Genomic DNA, 22,194 nt, shown 5'->3' on the forward strand with positions numbered 1-22,194 from the left:
GTCGTTTAAAAGACAGCAACAGACTGGCTGCAGAAATGATTGGCTTTGCATGTAGTCATTTTGTCGGCAGCCAGATGAGCTGTTTCCATCGTAAAAGTTGTTTCAACACACGAAAAAGCGAATATTAGGAACGAGTAAAGAACGGAAATAAGCACCTTTGAAATTCACTATCGTTCCCTTCATTAAAAAGGCAAAAATTGAAGAGGAAATGGCTATTATCAAAAAGCCCGATTGAACGTTAGGAGGACGTTCAGGTCCATGTGAACGTACATATCCGGATGCGGAATGGGGAAAAAAAATGCTGTGAGCTTCATCCAGTCGTTTTATTGATTTTTTTTTCCTTTATTACCCAATAATTTGATTACTGATACATTCTTCTCGGTTCGTCGTCATAAAGAAAATGGAAAGCTTTGAATTAAAGATGAATTGGGCGCCAATATAGGAAGAACTTCAGGGCTATCAATCTCAAGGGAAACCGTTACCCAACCAACCGGTGCTGCGTAATCAGTTTCCAGACGAAGCCAGTGGACAGCGAAAATCAATCACAAAATGTGTTGGTGATGCACAAAACAACTTGTATTAACCCACGGCGTGTTTGACTTCAGTTAAATTCACCTGTTTGTTTTTTTTTCTACTTATAGGTATTGGTGCTCGAATCATAAAATGACGTTGCAAATTAACAATCGATAGTGTCAGCCATTACCTGGAAAAATTCGTACTTTGTTAAGTTGGCGGGACGAATGTAAATAAAAGCCATCTGCAGGTAAAAATAACAATGTCTTGGAACCACTGCAAAGAATTTTCTAACAACTATTTCTTGTTTCCAACAACAGATGGCATGCGGACGCCGTTCGGCTAGACAGGGAGTTGAAGACCACTGAGCTCGGGTAGTTTGTTTTGTTATTAGAAAGAGAAAAAAATAGAAAAAAAAGGTAAAGGCAAACATGGCCGACATCCATCAGCAGAATAGTCGGGAATCTTTCGAAAACAGCAACTACGGAACTAAAACGTCCATGACAGCATCTGGCCCTCGTATTGTCCAAATTGTCAAATCGGAAACGGGATTTGGATTCAATGTGCGCGGACAGGTGAGCGAAGGCGGACAGCTTCGCTCCATCAATGGCCAGCTTTATGCACCTCTGCAGCATGTCAGCGCGGTCCTGAAAGGTGGTGCTGCAGATAAAGCAGGCATTCTAAAAGGCGACAGAATCCTGGAAGTGTAAGTTCTAAAGTAATGTCATGGTTTACTTATCTAATGATTAATCGATGAACCTATTGTTATTGAACCAAACTAGTAATGGCTCCAGTGTCGAAGGATCAACTCATAAGCAAGTTGTTGACTTGATCAAGTCAGGTGGTGACGTTTTGTTGCTTACTGTCATCTCTGTGTCTTCAAAGGTGAGCTGTTGCACATTCTACATCACAAATGTATTCATGCTGATGTAATGTGTTGATTGAATTTCAGGAAGCTGAGCGCCTAGAGCCACATGAAGAAACCGCTGGCTACTCCTATATTGACTATTCAGAAAAGCGCTCCCTACCCATATCTATTCCAGATTACCGTCTAGCAGACAAAAAGAATGACAAATATGTGGTGTTTGACATTTACATGGCTGGAAGGCACCTGACATCTCGTAGATACAGTGAGTTTGTTGACCTGCACAACAACCTCAAGAAGGAGTTCATTGGTTTCAACTTCCCCAAACTGCCCGGCAAATGGCCGTTCGCGTAAGTTTATTAGTTTGCAGTGCTTTCATTTCACGAAAACAATATAATACTGAAATTGTTGCCCAGGTTGAGTGAACAGCAGCTCGATGCTCGCCGCAGAGGGTTAGAACAGTACCTGGAGAAAGTGTGTGCAGTCCGTGTTATTGCGGAAAGCGACATCGTACAAGAGTTTCTCACCGATTGCGATGACGATCAGGTAAGGCATAAAAATACAACATTACCCGCTAGACATATATCACGCGCTTCAGCACATCCCTATATTGATTTATATCTCTGAAACAGGATGGCCTCCAGAAAGTGGATTTAAAGGTTTTATTGCCGACTCACGAAGTGGTGTCGGTTACAGTCTGCAAAACCTCGACCACACTCGATGTTTACAATGCAACCGTCGAAAAAATTTGTCTGGACAAGCAAAGCGTGCAGTATTTCGCACTTTTTGAAATCGTCGAGTATAATTTTGGTCGGAAAACTTTCCATCCCACCCTTTATTTTTAATGTGTTTTTAACTTATTTTATTTTTTTATATCTTGTGGTTTGAAAAAAATTCGTTTCGACAGAACGCAAGTTGCAGGTGCACGAAGTCCCTCATAACATTTACATCCAGAATTACAGCACGGCGTCGGCCACGTGTCTCGCTTTAAGACGATGGCTCTTCTCGCCTCAGGTGGAGCTGCTACTGGCCCGTGACGATTTGATCTCGGCATATTTGTTCTGGCAAACGGTCGATGAAGTCAATCGCGGTCATGTCGTGGCGGGCGAAAACCTCTACCAACTTAAAGCCATGCAGGACATTAATCGCCGCGCCGAGGTAGATATTGCCCATCGCGTACATTCTTTTTTATTCAAGTTTTTACAGGTTTTGAGAATAAATTTGTCGTTGTTATCGTACCCAGTATCTAGCCTTGGCTCGGCAGTCGCCCGGCTACGGTGAAGTGGTTTTTCCTCACTGCGGTTGTGATGCCCGTAAAGAAGGTCACGTCATCCCCTCTTTGGGATTCAACGCCTTTCGTCTTCAGGCGTGTAAAGAGGATGGATCCATACAGGTGAGTGAAAAGAATATTCCAACGACCTTATCATTTTATTTAAATTTGTATTTCGTAAAAGAAAGTAATTCTGGTTTTTTCCCTCCTTTTTTTTTTTTTTAAACATCTCAATACTAGAACCAAGTGATAGAATTCCGCTGGGAAACGATCTTGGCTTGGGAAGTGGATGACGAAGGAATGGCCTTTTGTCTGCAGTACCACCGGCCGGACAAGTCACCGCGCTGGGTCCGCATCTTTACACCTTACTTTGTCTACATGTGCGACTGCTTCGATCGTGTCCAGGAAGAGCGCAAGTGGTCCGACCAAGCCATGTGAAAAAAGGATTCGCAAGAAAGCAAAAACAAAAACGTGCCCAGTCCTTTGGACGTCAGATGGCTCTGCAGTTTGTTGCTAGTCAATCCGTTTGGAGGCAGTGCACCGAAGCAGCGAAGGATCTTCTTCAAAACACAACCGCCGCTCCGTCGATAGATGTCCCACCTCCTATCCTCTCTCTCAATCGTGATGTTTTTTGTTTTTTTTTCGTTTTTTTTTTCGCTTTCCTTCCTTGTTAACTCATTTCCCATACAATCCCAACACAAAACCGCACGTCTTTACGATCGCCGTTTGATTGTAAATAATGTACAGTCGTCTTCTTTTCTGTTTTTCTTCCTCACTTTCTTTGTTGTGTCGTTGTCGCTGACCTTTTTCGCTTGACGGATGACTCGTCTGGCCGTCTGGCGGCTCGTTGCACGCAGATTAGGCAACTATATTTCCCTCCTTCTTTCGTTCTTCCTCTTTAACAGCGCACGTTACGAAAAAAAAAAAGACATACTCAGACGAAAAAGCTCTCCTTTTTTGAATCTTTCATTCGTGATTGTTAGCGATAGTTATCTGCCTTTATAGTGCAGACAGAAAAAAAACGATGAAGGAAAATGTACCGTAGAGCCCCCCCCCCAACTCTTTGACTTCTGACCAAGAGAATTTACCCCCATTGCGTCGCAGCACTTCCCTTTTTTTTTGTGCGTTACACACACACACACACCTTTCGTTCGTTTTTGTTGTTATGATTGTGTTTATTGCGTCTCCATTTTGGCTTCTGGTCGATTACAATCCACATCATCCGGGAAAACATAAAGAAAAAAAAAACGAGAAGCTCTTGCATTCCAGAAGTCACATCGAAAAATCGCTGTCCACTATTTCATCCTTTTTTCTTTCTTTTTTTTATTTGTTCCATCATTAAAACCTTTTTTGGTGATGATTGTGAACGTGGGATGGTTGACAAAAGACGAAAAGAAAAATGAATTTTGTTACCACGTCCTGCATACAAATTTTGTTAAATGTGTGTGTGTGCACAACACAATCGTGTACATTTTGTTTGTTTGTTTTTCAGCTAAGTGAATTTATTCAAATACGGCAAAGGACAAAAAAAAACTCACTCCCTTTTGCTTCTTTGACCATTTTGGTCGACCATACTCTCCTTTTATTTGTCGCCATATAAAAGCGTATTCGATCCTCTCACTTATTATATTCTCTTTTTTTGTGTGTGTGTCTGTTATTGCCTATGTTCCCCCTCCTGATCTACTTCTTTTCCCAACAATCAAATTCTTGTATTCTATTGTTGAAAAAAAAAAAAAAACAAACAAATTTGTGTCAATCTTTTGTTTTTTTCTTGAAATTTTTTTCAATTTTCATTTAGCTCTGCCTCGTCCTCTAGCCCCGGTCGGCAAACGGATGTGTATAACTGAAAATAAAGACATAAAATTGCAACGTGTCGTTTTTTTGCTTTGTTTTGTTTTTTTTATATCTGCTTTCAGTGCCAGGCTGCCAGCCCACAAACAGCTGTTTGAAACAAAATGGCGAAAGAGACATTCCTTAAAAGCGTGCGTGGTTAGAAGAGGATTCACATCAATAAGAGTCATAAAAAATATCTTTCCTTTTGATCCCTTCATTTACATAGTTTTCATCATTAGACGAGCATATAAAAGGAAGGGGCAACATTATCGGCCATCTTTGTTCTCGACTTGCTAATCGGCCATTTTTTTTTTCGGCTGCTAGTGAGTCATTCGTTTCGGCATGCAGTCCGGTCGTGGGTCGGCTGAGCTGTTAGAGATCGTTTTTCTTTTTGTGTGTGTTTCATCGTCCACCACTCAACACATCCGAATTCATTTTTGACTGGAACATATTTATCCTTGTTTAGTGTTTGTCGTTCTGCGTGAGAAAAGTCATTGACACGAACAAAAAAAAAAAAAAAGTGAAAGTTAGTGAAGGTCCTGATCGCACACGAGATCCTGGTGGCCACGTGGACGGCCAAATGCAATTATTCCAACGTGGTCCATCTTCCCTCGTCCAGCAACCTACGGTACACTGCAAAGGTAGGAAAATGATTGCTTTTGTTTTGTCGTGATGATGAATGATTGTTGTTGGCACTGAAATCACGTTGGCTGATTTTTGTGAGTTTTGAGGCGCCATTTCTGGCAACAATTAAATCGAAGGGGGGGGGGGGGAAGAAAGAGAATGTTTTATAGGCAAATGGAATGAAGGCAGCTCCAATTTCCTTTGGGCTGCTGTTGCACGTCACACAGAAAACAAAAACTTTTTCTTTTGAACGAGTCGGGAAATTTATTGTAGCCGATCATGAGATGAAACAAGAACGAAAGGCCGTGAGCGTCATCAGACAAGATGGATGGTTTCCCAACTCGTTTTTTTTATGGGGGGGGGGGGTTATATTTTTTTAGGTTTTTTTTTCGAATTTGTTTTAGTTTCAAAAGTTATAAATAAATGAACACCCCTGAAATTGGGAACAGGTGGCCTGTTATGGAAACAAAGTCCACGTTTGGTATTTTAAAATGCGTTTTTTTTTGTTTTGTTTTTTAGTCACCAAACGTGTGGACAAAAATGGAAAACTAAACACACTCAAAACAATTTCTCATTTTCAACCTGTTTTTTTTTCTTATTTGAATTGAAGAATGGCGACGTAAAAATGTGTTGAATTCTCGAATTGTTTTTAAAAATCGTACGTCGGTTTACGTTGAGGCCTCTTGTTTTCTTTTCAAATGTTTGGATTTCTTTGATTTAACTACGTGTTTTTTTTCCACTAATGAGGGAGAGCGTCATTATTTTAGCCGTTTTTTTTTTCGGATAATCCGTTCAACACGATCACGTGAAGAGAATGAAACATTTGGTTTTTCCCTGGTTGAAGAGTTTATGCGTGACCTCGTATGCAAATCTCCTTATTTTTTGTTTTTCATTCATCGGAAGAATGTTCGATTCCAGTTTTTGTGTTTTTTTTTTTTTTTTTTTAAAGAACGACGACATCGGGTAGACAAAAGCCTTTCTCTCTGTCTCGGTAATCGGATTAGTCAGTAAGAACAAATTTGATACATATTAATGTGTCCCCATTTTCTCTGTCTGCCATCTTATTATAGAGTCCTATCACTTGAATAATGAGCTCCGCAACATGTGCGCTTTTCTAATCGTCGCAGTTTTGGCCATGCACTGTTGCCTTCTCGTAAGAATTTGTTCTTCCTTTTGAAATCGTTTTTTGTTTGAATGTTGATATTCTTTTTGGTTGGTCATCACGGGAATTTCATTCGATTGTTACGTAAGCGTTTGCGAGAAGACTTTAGGGAATGAGCCGTCAGGGCCTAGGGCATTCCGTCAAACGCAAAACCCGTTTGAACTCGTGTGTCTTGTTAATGTTGGTCATTATCTTTTAAATATTTGATTTGCTTTTTGAAAAATCTCTTTTGATGAGTTTTCATTGGAATCGTGTTGTGTGGCAATTGTTTTATCGAAATTCGAATTTTTATTTTTAACTGAAATTTTTCCCTTACCCCCGTCAAAATGGCCGTTTGAACAATAGCGAAAAATCAAGGCCGTTAAAGAGAGGAGGGTAGGTGATCAATAGTGATCTTCTTCCATCCGTGGGATGGGTTCGAAAAAAAAAAGAAGAATCTTTTCAGGTGTGGCGCAAGAGATCCTCAACCGAGATGATCCCAACCCCACTGGGAGACAGTTCTCTACAAAGGGTAGGGGAGTGAATAAATGACATCACAAGGCATTGGGGTAGGCGATTGTGTAAACCCCCCTCTTCTCTAAAACCCAGGGTGTGTGTGTGTATGTGTATGTGTATGTGTATGTGAAGGGGTTTTCACACGCTCTCATTAATGGAACGCCATTTTGCATATGCATATGCGAGTAGATTGCGATACAAACCCCTTTAACTCTTTGCATATATAACGCATATGCACACACATGTTTAGGTGGTGGGGTGGGGGAGAGATGGAAGCTGAGGATTCTTTTCATTCCCCTTTTGTACAGCGTCGATGGGGGGAGATGCCTTTACGTAACCCTTTCTGGGGAGGTGGAGGGGGGATCTTATATTTCGACGTACACAGAGAAGGATGGTGACGACGCTTTATCATATGCAAATCGGCTACTGAGGAGGAGAACTGCGCATGCATGTTGTGTGGGAATGCCGATGCAACCCTTTATATAATTTTTTTTTTTTTGGGCTTGTAAAACGTGGGAAATTGGGCCATCAGAGTTTGAGATAATGTTTAGGCTTTTGCATACGTGTAGATTGGAACCCCCTCTCCCTACATGAAGGATTGGGGAGGGGGATATTTTTTTTTTTCTTGGCTCCGTTTATGCAGATTGTTGTATAGCACCAATCAACAATGTTTGTGTGGGAATGTTTGTTGCTCGCATTTTGATTTTATTTTGAGAGAGAGGGGGACGGGTGGGGATTCTGTGCGTCTAAGATTGCGGCGCTATTCAATTATTTGTAATGCCTATTAACGGGATACTGCATAAATAGAGGCGGGAGAGAATTGAATTTTCTATTTTTATTTTTAAAACATTTTCGATGAATTAAAAGGTTATCAATAATCCTTTTAATAGAAATCGATTATTTTTTATCATTTTTTCTCTATTTTTTTTTTCTTTTCAATTTTCCATGAAAATAAAGGGCCAATGTGCGGGAGCTTTGAAGGGCGGGGTGCGCGTCTGCGCTGTCGTGTCCCGCAGGTTTTTTTTTCGAGGTTGGGGAGGGGAGCGTGGGTGGAGTCGGGCGAGCATTATTGGCCTAATACCACAGCTTCCTCGTTTTTTTTTGTTTTTTTTTAAAGCAACTATTTGAAGTTGCTTAATACAGATTACAGGAATCAATTAACATAGAAAAGGACTTGCCGAAATGTTCGTCTGTGTCGGGGGGGAGTTGTCAGATACGCGTTAAAAATCTGTTACCGGAAGGAATAGCCCTTGAGAAAAACTAATTTATTTTGAATGGAGATGATGATATGAGAGCGGGCACACGCATTCCCGTGATTGACGAGTTTTCAACTTGCGACGGCATGTTTTCAACGTCGTACTACGTTAGGAAAATGTTGTTGTGTTATTTTTTTTTATTTTTTTTTTTTAAGACGCCAAAAGGAGCCCGCATGCGCGCTCGGTTCACTGGCCTTTTTACGCTCTTGACAAACGTGTTGTGAAAAAAAAAAAAAAAAAAAATGCATATATCGGTTCAGCCAACCAAGAAATAGCAACACATAAATTGAAGTTGGGAAGGTAGATAAAAAAAAAAAAAATTAAAAAATAAAGACATGATGATGAATTATTCGAGTGCTCCGGCACATCTTGACGTTGAGCTTTCCATTATAAAACAGTGAGAGTGTAACGAGCCCGGATTTTATCATACGCGATATTTTTTTTTTTCCTCACCGTGTCCCGACAAAATCAAACGTAATGTTATTTCTCGCAATCGGTAGCTCAACAACCGATTCGTAGTATTTCAAAACGAGCATCTCTTTTTTTTTTAATTCTATTTTCCTCCCACCCCAAAGGGAGGAAGGAGGGGGGGGGGAGAAAAACTTGTTTGATTTTTATTTTGCTCTTTGCTGACTCATTTGAATCATTTCCCAATTGTTGTTGGTTCCTTGATTGTGTTATCAAACGCTTCCTCAAAGCTTTTTTTTTTCTACTCTGGATTTTCAATTAGAATTTAATTTTTTAGAAAATTTAATTTTAAAAGCTTTAAGTCGAAACACACAAACACACACAAATGAAGCAGTTTGATCTGTGTGTGTGTGTACGCACGTAGAGAGAGAGAGAGAGAGTGGAATTGGCCGGTAGGCATAATTATGAAAACGAGAAGAATCCCGCGGACCTTTTTTTTTTTTTTTTTTTTTTTTTTTTTTTGTTTTCTCTACTCCCGAACCTGAAAGTTTTGAATTTTTTTTTTTGTTTTTTTTTTCGTCTTCCTTTTTGTCTATTTTATTTTAGATATTTTAACCCCGCCGGTGATGAGTTGCCTCCTCTTGCTGATTATATCTCTCCCTTTTTTTTTTTTTTTTTTTTTTTTTTTCTTTTTTTTTTTTAACCGTAGGAGTTTCTTTTCTTTTACCGACAGGTTAAACAGTCCGACACGTACACGCACAGATATTATACAATACATACACGTAGTCGTACACGGTAGTTACGTATCATTTTTTTTTTTTGTTTTTAAAGTGTATCAAGATAATGTGTGTAATGATTTACCGTGTATTTGATTTGATTTATTTTTTTCTTAAAGAAACTCGATCGTAGTGTTTAAAGTAATTATTTGAATTCGAAAGCGGGGAAAATATTTGTTTTGGAAAAAAAAAATTGGGAGCTGGGAATGTACGGTAGAATTTTTTGTATTCCCTATTTTGTCAGGTCACAATATGAAGGCGAACGAAATGGCTCAAAATATGGAAAATGTCCTTTTTTTTTATGTTTAAATTGATGTCGGGACAAATTCACGATCGAGTTGCCCCCTAAAATGGTCATCCCTGTCTGGCAACCCTTTAAAGAAAAAAAAAAAGAAGAAGAATGACTCCGACTTTCTATCGCATTGAATTTGAAAACCCGGCATTGCTGGCGTTTGAAAGAAAAATGTCAAATGAGATCTATCTCGAAGAGTGAGGACGGGTGGGTAGGGAAGTAGGACTCGCGTTCGCAGCATGTTTCACGCCATACGGTCGTTCGTTAGACGCCTCTACGCTGATGAGATGTGTTTGGATAACGAAACAAATCCAAAGGTGATCGTGCGGAAATGGTCAGGATTTCGAATTGTCTTTCTTTTTTCTTTTTTTTTTTCTAAATGCATCACGGGAGTAATATGTTTTTTAAAGAAGAAGAAGAAAAGTTTTGTCTATTTTGTATATATATATAAAAAAAAGGGGGCAATGAATATATGTATGGACGAAGTGGAGGGAGAGAAAAGAGACAAGATAAAGCTTTGGGTATTTTCTTTTTGGTGTGTGTGTGTGTGTGTGTGTACGTTAACGAGGATCTCGTGTTCCTCGTTGACATTCCATCAATCCAACCGATCTCTCTCATTTTTCTATCTTTTGTGTTTCCTTTCTTCTTCCACGGTCTGTGGGACGCTCTTTAAGGAAAACTGGCGACCCGACCATTTTTGGGGGTGTGCTCACGGACGTGGCTCCTTTCGGTTTTTTGTTTGTTTTTTTCATTCTCGGCGCGCGCGCGCAGACGATTTTCTTTTTTTTCTCTTTAATAAAGAAAATGTTTTAATTTTTTTTTTCTTCGTCTTTGCTGTGTCTGTGAGGAGCATGGAATAATCGAAGCTGATGGAGCGAAGAGAGCCTAGTGTGTATATATATAGTTACTAAGGGAAGAAAGGAGTGGATGAAAGGGGCCACGTTTTTTTCTGAGGTGGGGACTTGTGTGTGTGTGTGACAGCAGCTGTGATATGCAAATGAACTCTTTCCCCCTTTTTTGTGATTTTGAATTTTGATTATTTATATATATATTTTTTTTTTTTTTTGTTATGAAGGGGTTTGTGTCTTTTTTGAGGAGGTTTTTTTTTTTCTTAATTATTGAAGTATCGAAGCTGAAAGAGAAAATCGTATCACGGTGCTCTTGATCGTTCGATTGAAATTCGTCTTAGTATCGTGACTGAATTGACCTAGTCACGTTCTCTCACTCTTGGTGGTTACTTGAAACGCCTTTCTTTAAAAATAATAAAATCTAAATCTTTTTTTTTTTTTTCTTTTTCAATTTTGGATTGCCATACCCTTAAAAAAAAAAAAAAAAGAATCAAGTCAGCAAAAACGTTGTTCTTCGTTGTAAATGGCTTCCTTTTCACGCGGGATGGAGCCAACACATTTGAGATGCTTAAAATCCAACGCGCATCTCTTTCATACATTTATAATGACGATTATTTATTCTCAAAAAAAAAAAAAAAAAGTTTGATGGCCACCAATCTCTTTGGCGTACCATCTAACACCGGCCACAGCTAAAAACGGATATTGAATTAAGTCGGAGTTAGCCCAATTTGATTTTTTCCTTACACACACAAAAAAAAAATAATAATTCGTTAGTTTAGAATTTCTTTTTTTTCTTTTTTTTTTTTTTTTTTTTTTTTGAAGATCAGGTTCTCTTTTTTCTTTTTTTTTTTTTTTTAAATTCAATTTTTAATTTTCTCAAATTTTTGTGTTTGGTCAACTCTTTACGAATGTCTGATGCGCCTGCCCTATGGCGTGAATATATAGGGAAACACGTTTCGATTGAGAACCGGTTGTCTCTCTTTTTTTTTTTTTTTTTTTTTTCTTTAAGAGAAGAAAAAAAGGAGGGGACTTATTCAAGAAATGGACGAAAATTAAAAGGGAAATACTTACACGCTGACGTTAAGTTGTAAATAATAATAATAAAAAAACTGCCGTTGCCAACTTGCCATAGGGGAGGAAGCACAGCCATTCGCTAACCGACTAAACGCAGAACGTCTTTGGTACCGTACAAAGTAACGACGTTCGGTTTTTTTTTTTTTATATACATATTTGGGCAGCGCTTTTTTTTTCTTTCATTCTCTTAAATCATGTCTGAAATGCCGAAAACGGGTACAATAAGCGAAAGAAAGAAAGAGAGAGACAAAAAAAACGGCCATTTTTTCAATCAAATGTCTTGTGTGAGTAAAAAGAAAAGGGGTGAAGAAGGAAAACCGTTGGGATGATTCCGTTTACTCCTTTTGTGCCTCATATTCAAATTTGAAAGAAAAAAAAAAAAAAAAGAAAAGAATCGGATTTTATTTGCATATGCTTTTCATCACCACCAGCGCCGCCGTCTCTCTCTTTCTTTTGCGCCCCACCCTATTCGCCTGTCAACTGGGTGAGGGTCGTTGGGTGGACCAATGCGGGAACGAGCAAAGGTTGAATCAAGTCTCCGCCCACTCTCGCGGTGGCCTCCTCAAAAGTCGATCAACTGGGCGTGGCTTAATCGGAACGTATTTTTTTTTTTTTTTTTTAGTTTTTTAATCCGCACAATTTTTCTCCTTTCATCCCTTAACAACAAAAAAAAAAAAATAGATCGGGGTTCATCTTGACGGATGGTGTAGTTCTTTTCACATCTTTTTCTTTTTTTTTCAAGTTGGATGTCGGCCATGTTGCTCGTGTGTGTGTGTGTGCCTCATGCCGCAGGAGGAGGAGGAGGTGGAGGAAAGGGTTTTTTGGTATGAGCCTCTTACTCCCTATTTTCTTCCATCTTTCTTATTTTTTTCAATTTTTTCTTTCTTAAATATGCCGTTCCCCTCCTCCTCTCCCCCTATCCTCCGTCTAGGCGCCGTGCGTGTACGGTTTGTACACATACGTAAAAGAGGCTCGGTGTCGAATAGGGTGGGAGGGGTATATTGGGGTGGTGGGATGGGGAGTAGTGGAAAAAGCCTTCAAGTGGATCATTGCAGCCGCGGTCGTCAGTGATCAGCCAGTTCCCGACCGAGACGGTCGCCCCTGTTCGGCGCTCCCGAACCTTAAAAAGATTTTTTTTTTTTTTTTTTTTTTTTTTTCGTAAAGAAAATTTGTTTTATTTAAAAAAAAAAAATTTTCAAATCATTTAAAAACAACATTTTTTGTGTGTGTCGTGGGGTGGGGCGAAGGAAGGTGTCCACTATGTAAAGAATTGAACATTTGAATGTCATCTTGAATTAAATTTTTTTTTTTTTTTTTTCGAATTTTGGGGTTTAATTTTTTTTTTTACATCATTTTGCGTAAGAGATGAGTGGAATGGACTTGGAAGTTAAATTCTTTTCGAATTTGAATATCTATTACTTCCGCCCTTACCAGTCGGGGGAGGGGGGGGGCGTCACATTTTGAACGCCTTGTGCCTCTCATTTTGAAGTATTCATCAGGTATGTACAAGTTTGTGATTTTCTTTTTTTAACAAATAGATTCACGTAAACAGTTAATTAGTCATAGAGTGACGCGATCTCTTGTTTAAAAAAAAAAAAAAAACTTGTTACCTCGTGTGATTTGCTTCTCTTTTTCTTGTTGAGTACCGCATCGTGATGTCATTAGACGCTCGTTGTGTTGTACACAATGACTCGATGCGACCACTTTTGTATTTTTTTTTTTTACACATTTTTTTTTTGTTGTCGAGGAAAAAAAAAAAAAAAAAACCTGGAACATTTTTGTTTTTACGAGTCTCCGGAAAAGAGGAAAATTACCTTGTAATTTGTTCCTATAGAGAAGAGATGAATTAAAAAAAAAAAAAAAAAAAAAAAAAAAAAAAAAAAAAAAAAAAGGTTTTAGGGAACGATGTAATAGCAAGAAGATACGAAGAGGGGATGAGGAAAGAGAAAGTGGACGGACCTTATAGACTGTGTGCTAGTGTTTCAACAGATATTCCTTTTTCTTTTTTCCATCCCTTTTTTTTTTTTTTTTTTTTTTAGAAATGAAATGTTTATCATTTTGTCCCCCCCGAACGGAGAAGTGACAGATGTGATTCGGAGAAGAAACCTTAGAATCGTTTTTGATCGCGGGCCCAATAGGAGATGGGAGAAACCGTTGCGACATTTGCCTAGATTTTTCACGTTCGCACCTCCCCGATTTATTGCCCGGAATCATTTTTGCCAAATTGTTGCCGTTTTTCTTTTTTCTTTTCTTTTCTTTTCTTTTCTTTTTGAGCGCCAAAATGTCCAGGAGGAAAGAAGAAAAAAAAAAAAAAAAAAGTTCAGCTTGCCTTAGGTTCTAGACAACTGACTAGTCCATGTTCTGCCTCGTAACCAGCTCTTTTCTCTTATTGCTAGCGTTGTATGCAAATGAAGCTAGTCAGACAGCCAGAGAGAGAGAGAGAGAGCGTCTCATCACGCGATAGGGCGCGTCTACTCTGTAGCCGTCGGCCTTGAGAGGCCATTACATTTTCTTTTTTCTTGAATATTATTTATCTATTTTTTTTTTTTTTTATTATTACTCTCTCTCGCTTGCCATTTACACACACGAGAAAATATCTCCAAAGAATTTTTCTTTTTTTTTTTTGTTTCCTCTCAAAACATCCCAGTCATTTTTTATTTTAACTCTTTGGACGATTACAATCGTTTTTTTTTTTTTTTTTGCCGTCTAAATAACGACGCGGTCTGCCCTTGGTATTCTTTATTAAAAAAAAAAAAATATGTCTGTCCTTGTAGATGGCTAAAGAGTCATTTTCCAAGAAAAAAAAAATCGGATTTGAAATATGTCGGGAGGGTTTAATTATATCGAGTAATAAAAAAGAAGAAGAAGAACGTCGTAGGCCGAGTTTATTGCTTGTCAGACTGGAGAAAGAAGGGAGGAGTTGGGGGGGGGGGGGTACAAGTCGTCACGCGAGATTGACGCAATCTTCTTTACCTGCTGGACTCTTTGCTGGAGCTGCCATCGCAGACGTGACGTGTGTGACCCCCGTCGGCATTTTACCTTATAGGCCTCGTGTAGGGGAGTGGGTGGTGGGTTGTGGACGTGGCTCTTTTTTTTTTTTTTTTTTATACAGACGGGCATTTTCTCTTTTTTTTTTTTTTTTTCTCAACACGCGTTGTTGGAAAAGTTTTTTTTTTTTTTTCCTATTTTCACTTTCACCGTCCATCAGTTGGCCTGTCCGTCACAAGTCCGTTTGGCCCGTCTCCCGTCTGCTGCTTTATTCCTCCGGCTATGTTGTGGGCCTATCTTCTTCATGTATTTTTCTTATGTAAAAAAGAAAATGATTCACGACAGCACACGTTTTTGAGGGTGGGAGGGTTTTGTCTCTTTCAATTACGTAAGAAACATTTTTTTTTTTTTTGATTCCCTCCTACCCTCTGAAAAAAATTATTATTTTTTTTTTTTTTTCTCCCCTCTTTTTTTCTAGAGGAAATTGTAGATGTTTATTCAATTTTTATTTTGTTATAGGAAAAGAAAATGGGATTTTTTTTTTTTTTTTTTTTTTAAGTTAGTTAAAAGAAATGTTGAATGAATATTGAGTAGTTATCGTGTCCTTGATCGTTTTTCTTTTGGAGGGAAGTTGATTTACAAGTTTGACGAGAAGGTTGAGGTTCCAGTTTGACTGGATGACATTCGCAATGTTATTACGACTTAAATCGGGTTGATTTCGTTTTCGCTGTGTTGCGCATGTTTTTGTTTTTATTTCGCGTTTCGCCTTAAAAAAAAAAACAACAGCAAAAAAACGCGCGTATTTTGAAATGTTTTCATTTTGATCTCCGGTGGCATTTCAATTTTCTTTTGACTTGTCACCGCCCATCGCTAGGCCTCTTCGAATTCACATCAAATTTTATTACATTCTTTATCCCTTCCATTAAATTTTTTTTTTTTTTTTTTTTTTTTTTTTTTTTTTTAAATTAATGAACAGGGAGTGAAAGAGAAAAAAAAAAAAGAAAAGAGGTGCACTGTTGCATGTCCAGAAAACTGTGGACTTGATGATCTCAAATTTTTCAAAAACAAAATCATTTTCATTTCCCTTCTGTTTTTTTGTTTTGTTTTTTTTTGAATCGAGATTTTGTTTCACATTTTTCAGTCTGCCGCGTAATCCGAGTCGTTGCCTAACCGCATTAAGAATTATTATTTCTTTTTGTTCCTCCCTGTCTGATTTGAAAAAAAAAAAAAATAAAATAAATTCTCTTTTGTTTCCATCTAAAACGTAAACGGACGAGGTACACCATTTCAACCCCTTGCGTACTAGAGACAGAGAGAGAAAAAAATTCATTTGATCCATCGATCGATTGCATGCGTCCCTCCGTTTAGAACGTAGATCAAGGCGAAAGGGGTGAGCCCCGAACGGGTTAGACAATGGCGTCTGCACGCGGATGATGATGATGAGTTTTTGTGTGTGTGTGAACCCCCCTCCGCTTCTATTTTTATGCATACATTCTCTCTTCTCTCTCTGTGTGTTTTTTTGAAATTGAATAGAGATGAAAAAAAGTTGGGAGCGGTGGCCGTAATTCGATGCCTTTTAAGTTTCATAGTGGCTTAGAGGGGAACGGAAATATTTTGGGCATAGGAAAGAAGTGGGGGGATAGGGAAAGAAACTTGGATTGCCATGGCAACGGAACAAAATGGCGGTCTGCGAAAGTTTCTTTTTTTTTTTTTTTTTTTAAATTTAAAATGCGCTGAAATTAAAGTGTCTTGCGCGCAATCAAACCGAGAGTGGGGGGGGGGGGGGGTTACAATTTCGGATTTACTTTGAAACAAGGAATTTCGTAGTAGTTGATGTCCTTGGACGAGCCATTAATCGACGTGTTTCCTCCTTTTTTTTTTCTTTTTTTTTTTTTAAGCAACCAGTTTTCTGTATGCAAATCAATGTGTGTGTGTGTGTGTGTGTGTACGTACGCAATCTTCTGTTTTACTTCATTTGCATTGAATTGGTACTTTAAAAAAAAAAAAAGGGGGGAGGGAAGTGCCAATGGTAAAATACCTGAAGTGTTGATGACAATTTTTCTCCACATTTGGCATCGGTGCCAAACCGTAAATGTTGCGTCCCGAAAAAATTTGAAACGTGTCGGAATACGAAAAGCCGAACTGCGTGACGAATCAAACGTTTGTCTCGATCTCGTCACATCTCCCCCCCCCCCCTTCCTCCTCGCTTCCCGTAAAAAAAAAAAAAAATAATAATAATAATAATAATAAAAAAAGATGGAACGAATCGAACTCCTCTCGTGTCTTTGCCTGAATGTTTTAAAGTGGAAACTCTTTTCTTAAGCGATAAAGACGGACAGATAAAAGAGAAAGAAAGGTGGACCCTGTGACTTGACGTATCGAGAATTTATGTCTGTAAAGCGCTGCATTTTTATTTCCCCTTGTTGCAGTTGAACAAAAGAGAGAGAGAGAGAGAGAGAGAGAGAGAGAAATGATACTGTAGATTAAACACGGCATCAGTTCGACTTCTCTTTTATTCTGTTGTTTTTAGTTTTTAGTTTTTGGTTTTAAAAGGAAAACAAAACCGAGAGAGAGAGACCGTAGATGGCGCGGTCAAGGTGAATCGAAAATTTCTCTTGACCAAGAACGGTCGTGAAAACTGGCAAGGTCTCCCCCCTCCCCAACCTTTTTAATTGATTGACAAGTGCAAGAACTTGAAGAACGCGTGTTTTTTTTTGTTTTTTTTGTGTGCGCATTTTCTTTGGTAGTGTGATCGCGTCACGAATTAAGCATGTAGATGTTTTAAAAAATAGGTTGATTTTAGACAAATTTATTTGAAGAAAAATGGCGTATTGATATTATTTTGTTTTGTTATGTGTTTTTTTATTTCTAGATTGACACGTCCCTTGCAAAACAACAACAACAAAAAAAAAACATTCCGCCTGTGGGAAACACAAGATGCGACTTGGAAACAAAAAAAAAAATTTTTTTTTTTTTTTTTTTTGTCAGCCATTTTAAAAATTCGTTTGAGACTCGGTTTGTTACTCGTATCAAGGCCGCCAACAATTTTCGTGACACGTTCAAGACGCCAAAAAGTCATTTCTTTTTTTTTTTTTTCACCTTGGATTCATTTAAAGAGGAGAAATTAATCAGGTTTTTTTTTTTAATTTCTAGACCAGCTTTAAATTAATTTCATTTTTTTTTTTTTTTCAAAGGCAAAAGAAAAAAAAAAATGGATGTGCGTGAACAGTCGCACAGGACCACTGTCAAATGTATTGATTGGGGCGGGTCCCTTTTTTTTTCTTTTTTTCTTCTTTCGCCTCTAAACCCCCCCCCCCACCCACCATTTTATTCTATTTCTTTTTCACCCTATTTTACTTCCCAACCTTTTTTTTTCATATGCCACCCAATACGCGAATCCCATTTTTGATTTGGGTGTCCATGTAGGTAGACACGTATGAGTGGGGCTGGCTATCCCACCCTCTTTTGTGGCTTACCTCTCTCCCTGTGTTAGGCCTAGTTTTCAACAACAACAAAAAAAAAATACGTTACATCCGGCCTACTCGTATTGTAAGGCAATCGATCCTGGGGAGGAGGAGCTATCCATCAACTGGCCATTGGTCACCTTTTTTTTTTCCGCTGGACTATTGTTATTTTATTTATTTATTTATTTTAAACACGAAAAAAGCGGCGAGCTTACGCGGCGCATGCGCGCGCTGGAAATGGCAGTTTAGCAGGCAAGTTAGCGCGTAGGAGGAATAAATGAATAACAAATCGAAAGTGGAGAGAAACTCTCCTTCCGGATAGGCACAAGTTTTTTTGTTTTTTTTGCGTGGTGATTGAAAGTGCTGACACACAAATGTAAATATATATATATATTTTTTTTTTGTTTCCTTGTCGCCATAGAAACCGGATTGAAAACGCCCTTTTTAAAAATGATACTAAAAAGAGGGGGGGAGGGTACAAGTGAATCGATAAAAAAAAACGAAAAATGTTGGTCGCTTCGTCTTTAAGTCGCACACCTTTCGGCTTATGTTTTTGATTGTTTGGTTCTCTCTCTCTCTCTCTCTGTGTCTCTCTTTTTTTTTTGTTTTAGTTGAACTTCGTCGAATGGATGTGACGTGTCGCTAGCGAGGTATAGAGTTCCTACGTCTTGTCACTGAATTCAAGTCGATCAGTAGGAACTTCATACCGTGCTCTCGACGCCAATCCGATGTCTACGTTTTTTTCATTTGGATTTATTAATTATTTCTTTTTTTTTCTTTTCTTTTTCTTTTCTTAACTTGAGCGGATTCTTGATGTTTAACCGCTCGATTTGTTTCATGCATGTCTGGATTTCAGAAACAAAAAAAAAATATATAAATTCCGATGTTTTAAATTTGTTTTCTGTTTTTTTTTTCTTTTTTTTTTTTTTTGTTTTTTGTTTGTGGCGGCCATTTTTGTTCCGGTTTGTTTTGAGTTTAGTTTTGTTTTTTTTTCCGGAAAGAGAAGAACGATTGAATACGGCTTCCCGCGTTGCCTTTTTTTTTTTCCATGTATGTCTAGAAACTTGATTGACCATATCTTTTCCATTTTGTTTTGTTTTGTTTTTTTCAAATTTGAACTTATTTACAATTTAATTCCACAAGAATACGTTAAATTCGAAATGTTTTCTGTGTTGAATGAAAAACAAAAAATTATGTTTTTCAAGTTTAATGAATCTACGATTAATTTTTTTTTTTTTTTTTATCATTGCAACGCCGCCATTTTTTTTTTTTCGTGTCAAAGCTACGCCGCATGCGCCGCACTCCTCCCCCTTCCTTTTTTGTCGGTTACGTCCCTGGTCCCCTGGAAGCAAATGGAAAACGACATACTTTCCAAAAAAAAAAAAAAAAAAATGTATCGTCTGACGACACGATAATAATTTCCAAGAAAAGAAAAAAAGGAGGTGGGAGGACTTATTTCTTAAAAAATAGGAAGTTGCACGGAAGCAAATTCTATTCACACACACAGAACTATAGGGGAAGACATTTGAATAGGGAAATGACACAAAAGGATGTATAGAAAACTACCTTATTATATTATTATGTTTTAGACAATCGGTGGAAAAGAGGAGTAGCGGCGGAAGAGAAGAAACACGACAATATAAATATGCAGATGAGTTTTCAAAAAAAAAAAAAAAAAAAAAAAAAAAAAGGGTTATTGCGCGCGCCAGAAACAAGATGCCGCCGTCAGTCTATTGTGTTCCTTACAAGTATTTAACAAGAGGCTCTCTTTATATTTTCCCATTTATTGTTCACCCCCTTTTTTTTTTTTTTTTTTTTATAATTCCATAATTCCATCGGCGTTTGATGTCGAGATTTCTTTATAAGAAAAATTTTGTTCCCTGTGTTTGAATGTCAATAATTTTTAGCAGACACAAAAAAAAAATGGGGGGGGGGGGGGGAACGAACTGTGCCGTCAATATCGTCTAGAGTTCCAATCTATAAAGAGAGACCGAGAGAGAGAGACAGAAGCCTAAAAGAAGCTCAAGAGGGATGTCTATACACTGAAGAAGGGTGGAGGAGCAAAAAGAAAAGAGACCCTCATGTTTTAGGTGGGGTTGGGAGGGACTTGGTGCACTGCACCAGTATTTGATATCGACTTGGATCTATGCGCTAGTTCTTCTTATTAATTTTTTTTTTCTTTCTTTCTTTTTTTTTTTTTTTATTTTTTAATTTCTTTTGTTCGAAAAAAAAAAGGCACACAATCTCTCGAGTTGATCATCTTTTTTTTTTTTTTTTTAAGTCTAAGAACTCGAGATTCATCACGAACGTTTTCCTTTTTGATTTGTCGTGCGTGTGTCTCTTATTGATTTCTTTTTCGCCGTGTGTCTGTCTCTCATTTGTAGGTTTTAAAGTTTCTATACATACGAGGCGATCAATAATTTGACGCATTAAGCAGCCACCAACTCCCTCTAGTACTCATTTGCATATTTGTTTTATTCCTTTTTTTTTCTGGGGGGGGGGGTATCGTGAAAACGGCCATGTTTTGGCGTTTCAAACTTTTTTTTTTTTTCTTTTTTGAATTGAAATTCAAGTGGATGCCATTTTGAAACGATGACACTCGTTGAATCATTGGTTCAAAAAAAAAATGTGTTGTCTAACAAAATTCAATCATTTGAATTTTCTTTTTATCAAAAATAATAAAAAGGGAAGGGGGACCATTTGAGAGACAACCACAAGGGGTGCAAGCACATCACCATAAAGTTCTTTTTTTTTTTTTTTTTGCCGTTGTTGTTGTTCGACAAACTGCTTTGATGGCCCCCGTCGATTGCATCAAAATTATTCCCTTTTTATTTATTATTTTTTTTTTTTTTACTCTTTCGATTATTACGACATATTTCGTATGCGTGTGCGTCTACGATGGCACGCACACCGGTGCACACATTAGATAACGGGTTATATAAAATGATCTTCCCTTTTTTTTTTTTTTTTTTTTTCGTCTTCTTTTTGTTTGATTCTATTTAGAATTCAACAATTTAAAAAAAGGAGGGGGGGTTTGAATAATAGGCCTCTATCACGTATTATATTATTATTATTATTATTTTGATAAATATATATGTTTAGGTGGATGATACTCTGTGCCCACATTTTTTTTTTTTCATGTCGTATAACGATGACGAATTCAAAATAATAATAATAAAAGGGGGAAAACGTACGCGCGCAGACTTGAGACGAGACGTTCATTATTTGTTATCCACCCTACCACTATGCGTTCAATTGAAGAAAATGAACATCTGCAATTAGAAAAAAAAAAAAAAAATGTCACGTCCTTTTTTTTTTTTTTATGAAAAGTAAATAATAAAAGGACTTTTTTTTTTTGGTTACCCTTTTGCCCGTTTTTTTTTTTTTTTTCTTAAAGAGGGTGTCACTTTTTTTTTTTTTTATTTATTCGGGGCTGCTGGTGACACTCGAAACCTCTGAATAGAACCGGACGATCTATGGCTGACATAATTTTTTTTTTTTTTTTTTCAAATTTCATTTTATGTTCTAAGAAATGCGTAGTTAAAACACCCTTGTTTGTTTCTCTTTTTTTTTTTTTTTTTTTTTTCAAACGTCACTTTACATTGATGAATGAGGTGTGTAATCTCAAAGTGTCGGGAATGGCGTCACCTGAGAACTGAGTCAATTTCTTGAATTGAAAAAGGAAAAAAAAATGATGGATCGAAACGAGTCTATCAAACTTTTTTCTTTTTGTGTGTGTGTGTGTGTGTCCCTCTTGTTTAATTGAATGGAGAAGGCCTACATAGCGTGCGCTCTTTCCTATTTTGCATCTGTGCGCGTTTTTTTTTTTTTTTAGATGCTCAGCTGCTTTTGTTTTGTTCGTTTCTTTTTTGTTATGCAAACCATCGGGGGGTTTTTTCTGTATATTATATCCACACACACACACACACACACACACGCACGCACACAAAAATAAAAGAAAATGGAGAAGAATCAAAAGCTGAAGAGCGCGCCAGCAGTTGTCTCATTGATGGAAATTATTCAACGCGCGGTTTGAAAAAAAAAAAAAAAAAAAAAAAGTAAAGAAGAAGAAGCGGACGAACCCCTCAGTCCCTTTCCCCCCTCCTTTTTTTGATTGTCGTTTGAAAAAAAAAAAAAAAAAAAGAAAAAGAAAATTTCCCCTCCCCCATCCTTGATATGCCTCCCATTTTCTTTTAATAATAATAATAATAAAAAAAAAAAGAGTAGAAGAGAAAAGGGGGGTGATGTAAGAGACTCTCTTTTATATGTAGAGCATCTCCCCCCCCCCCCCTTTTTTTTTTAATACCACCCGGTTCTTCAATTTCT

General features: G+C 37.7%; 1 protein-coding gene across 1 annotated transcript; it reads left to right on the forward strand.

The window, feature by feature from the left end:
- Positions 1-842: 842 nt before the first annotated feature.
- Positions 843-3,118, forward strand: LOC130702388 (sorting nexin-27-like). Its single transcript, XM_057524073.2, has 8 exons — positions 843-1,219; positions 1,296-1,398; positions 1,466-1,728; positions 1,795-1,924; positions 2,011-2,188; positions 2,286-2,536; positions 2,622-2,771; positions 2,889-3,118. Exons 1-8 carry the CDS (start codon positions 945-947, stop codon positions 3,084-3,086), a joined length of 1,548 nt encoding a protein of 515 aa, XP_057380056.1. The 5' UTR covers positions 843-944; the 3' UTR covers positions 3,087-3,118.
- Positions 3,119-22,194: the final 19,076 nt, after the last annotated feature.

This window comes from Daphnia carinata, chromosome 10 (assembly GCF_022539665.2).
Source record: "Daphnia carinata strain CSIRO-1 chromosome 10, CSIRO_AGI_Dcar_HiC_V3, whole genome shotgun sequence".
In the NCBI taxonomy this organism is placed as follows: domain Eukaryota; kingdom Metazoa; phylum Arthropoda; class Branchiopoda; order Diplostraca; family Daphniidae; genus Daphnia; species Daphnia carinata.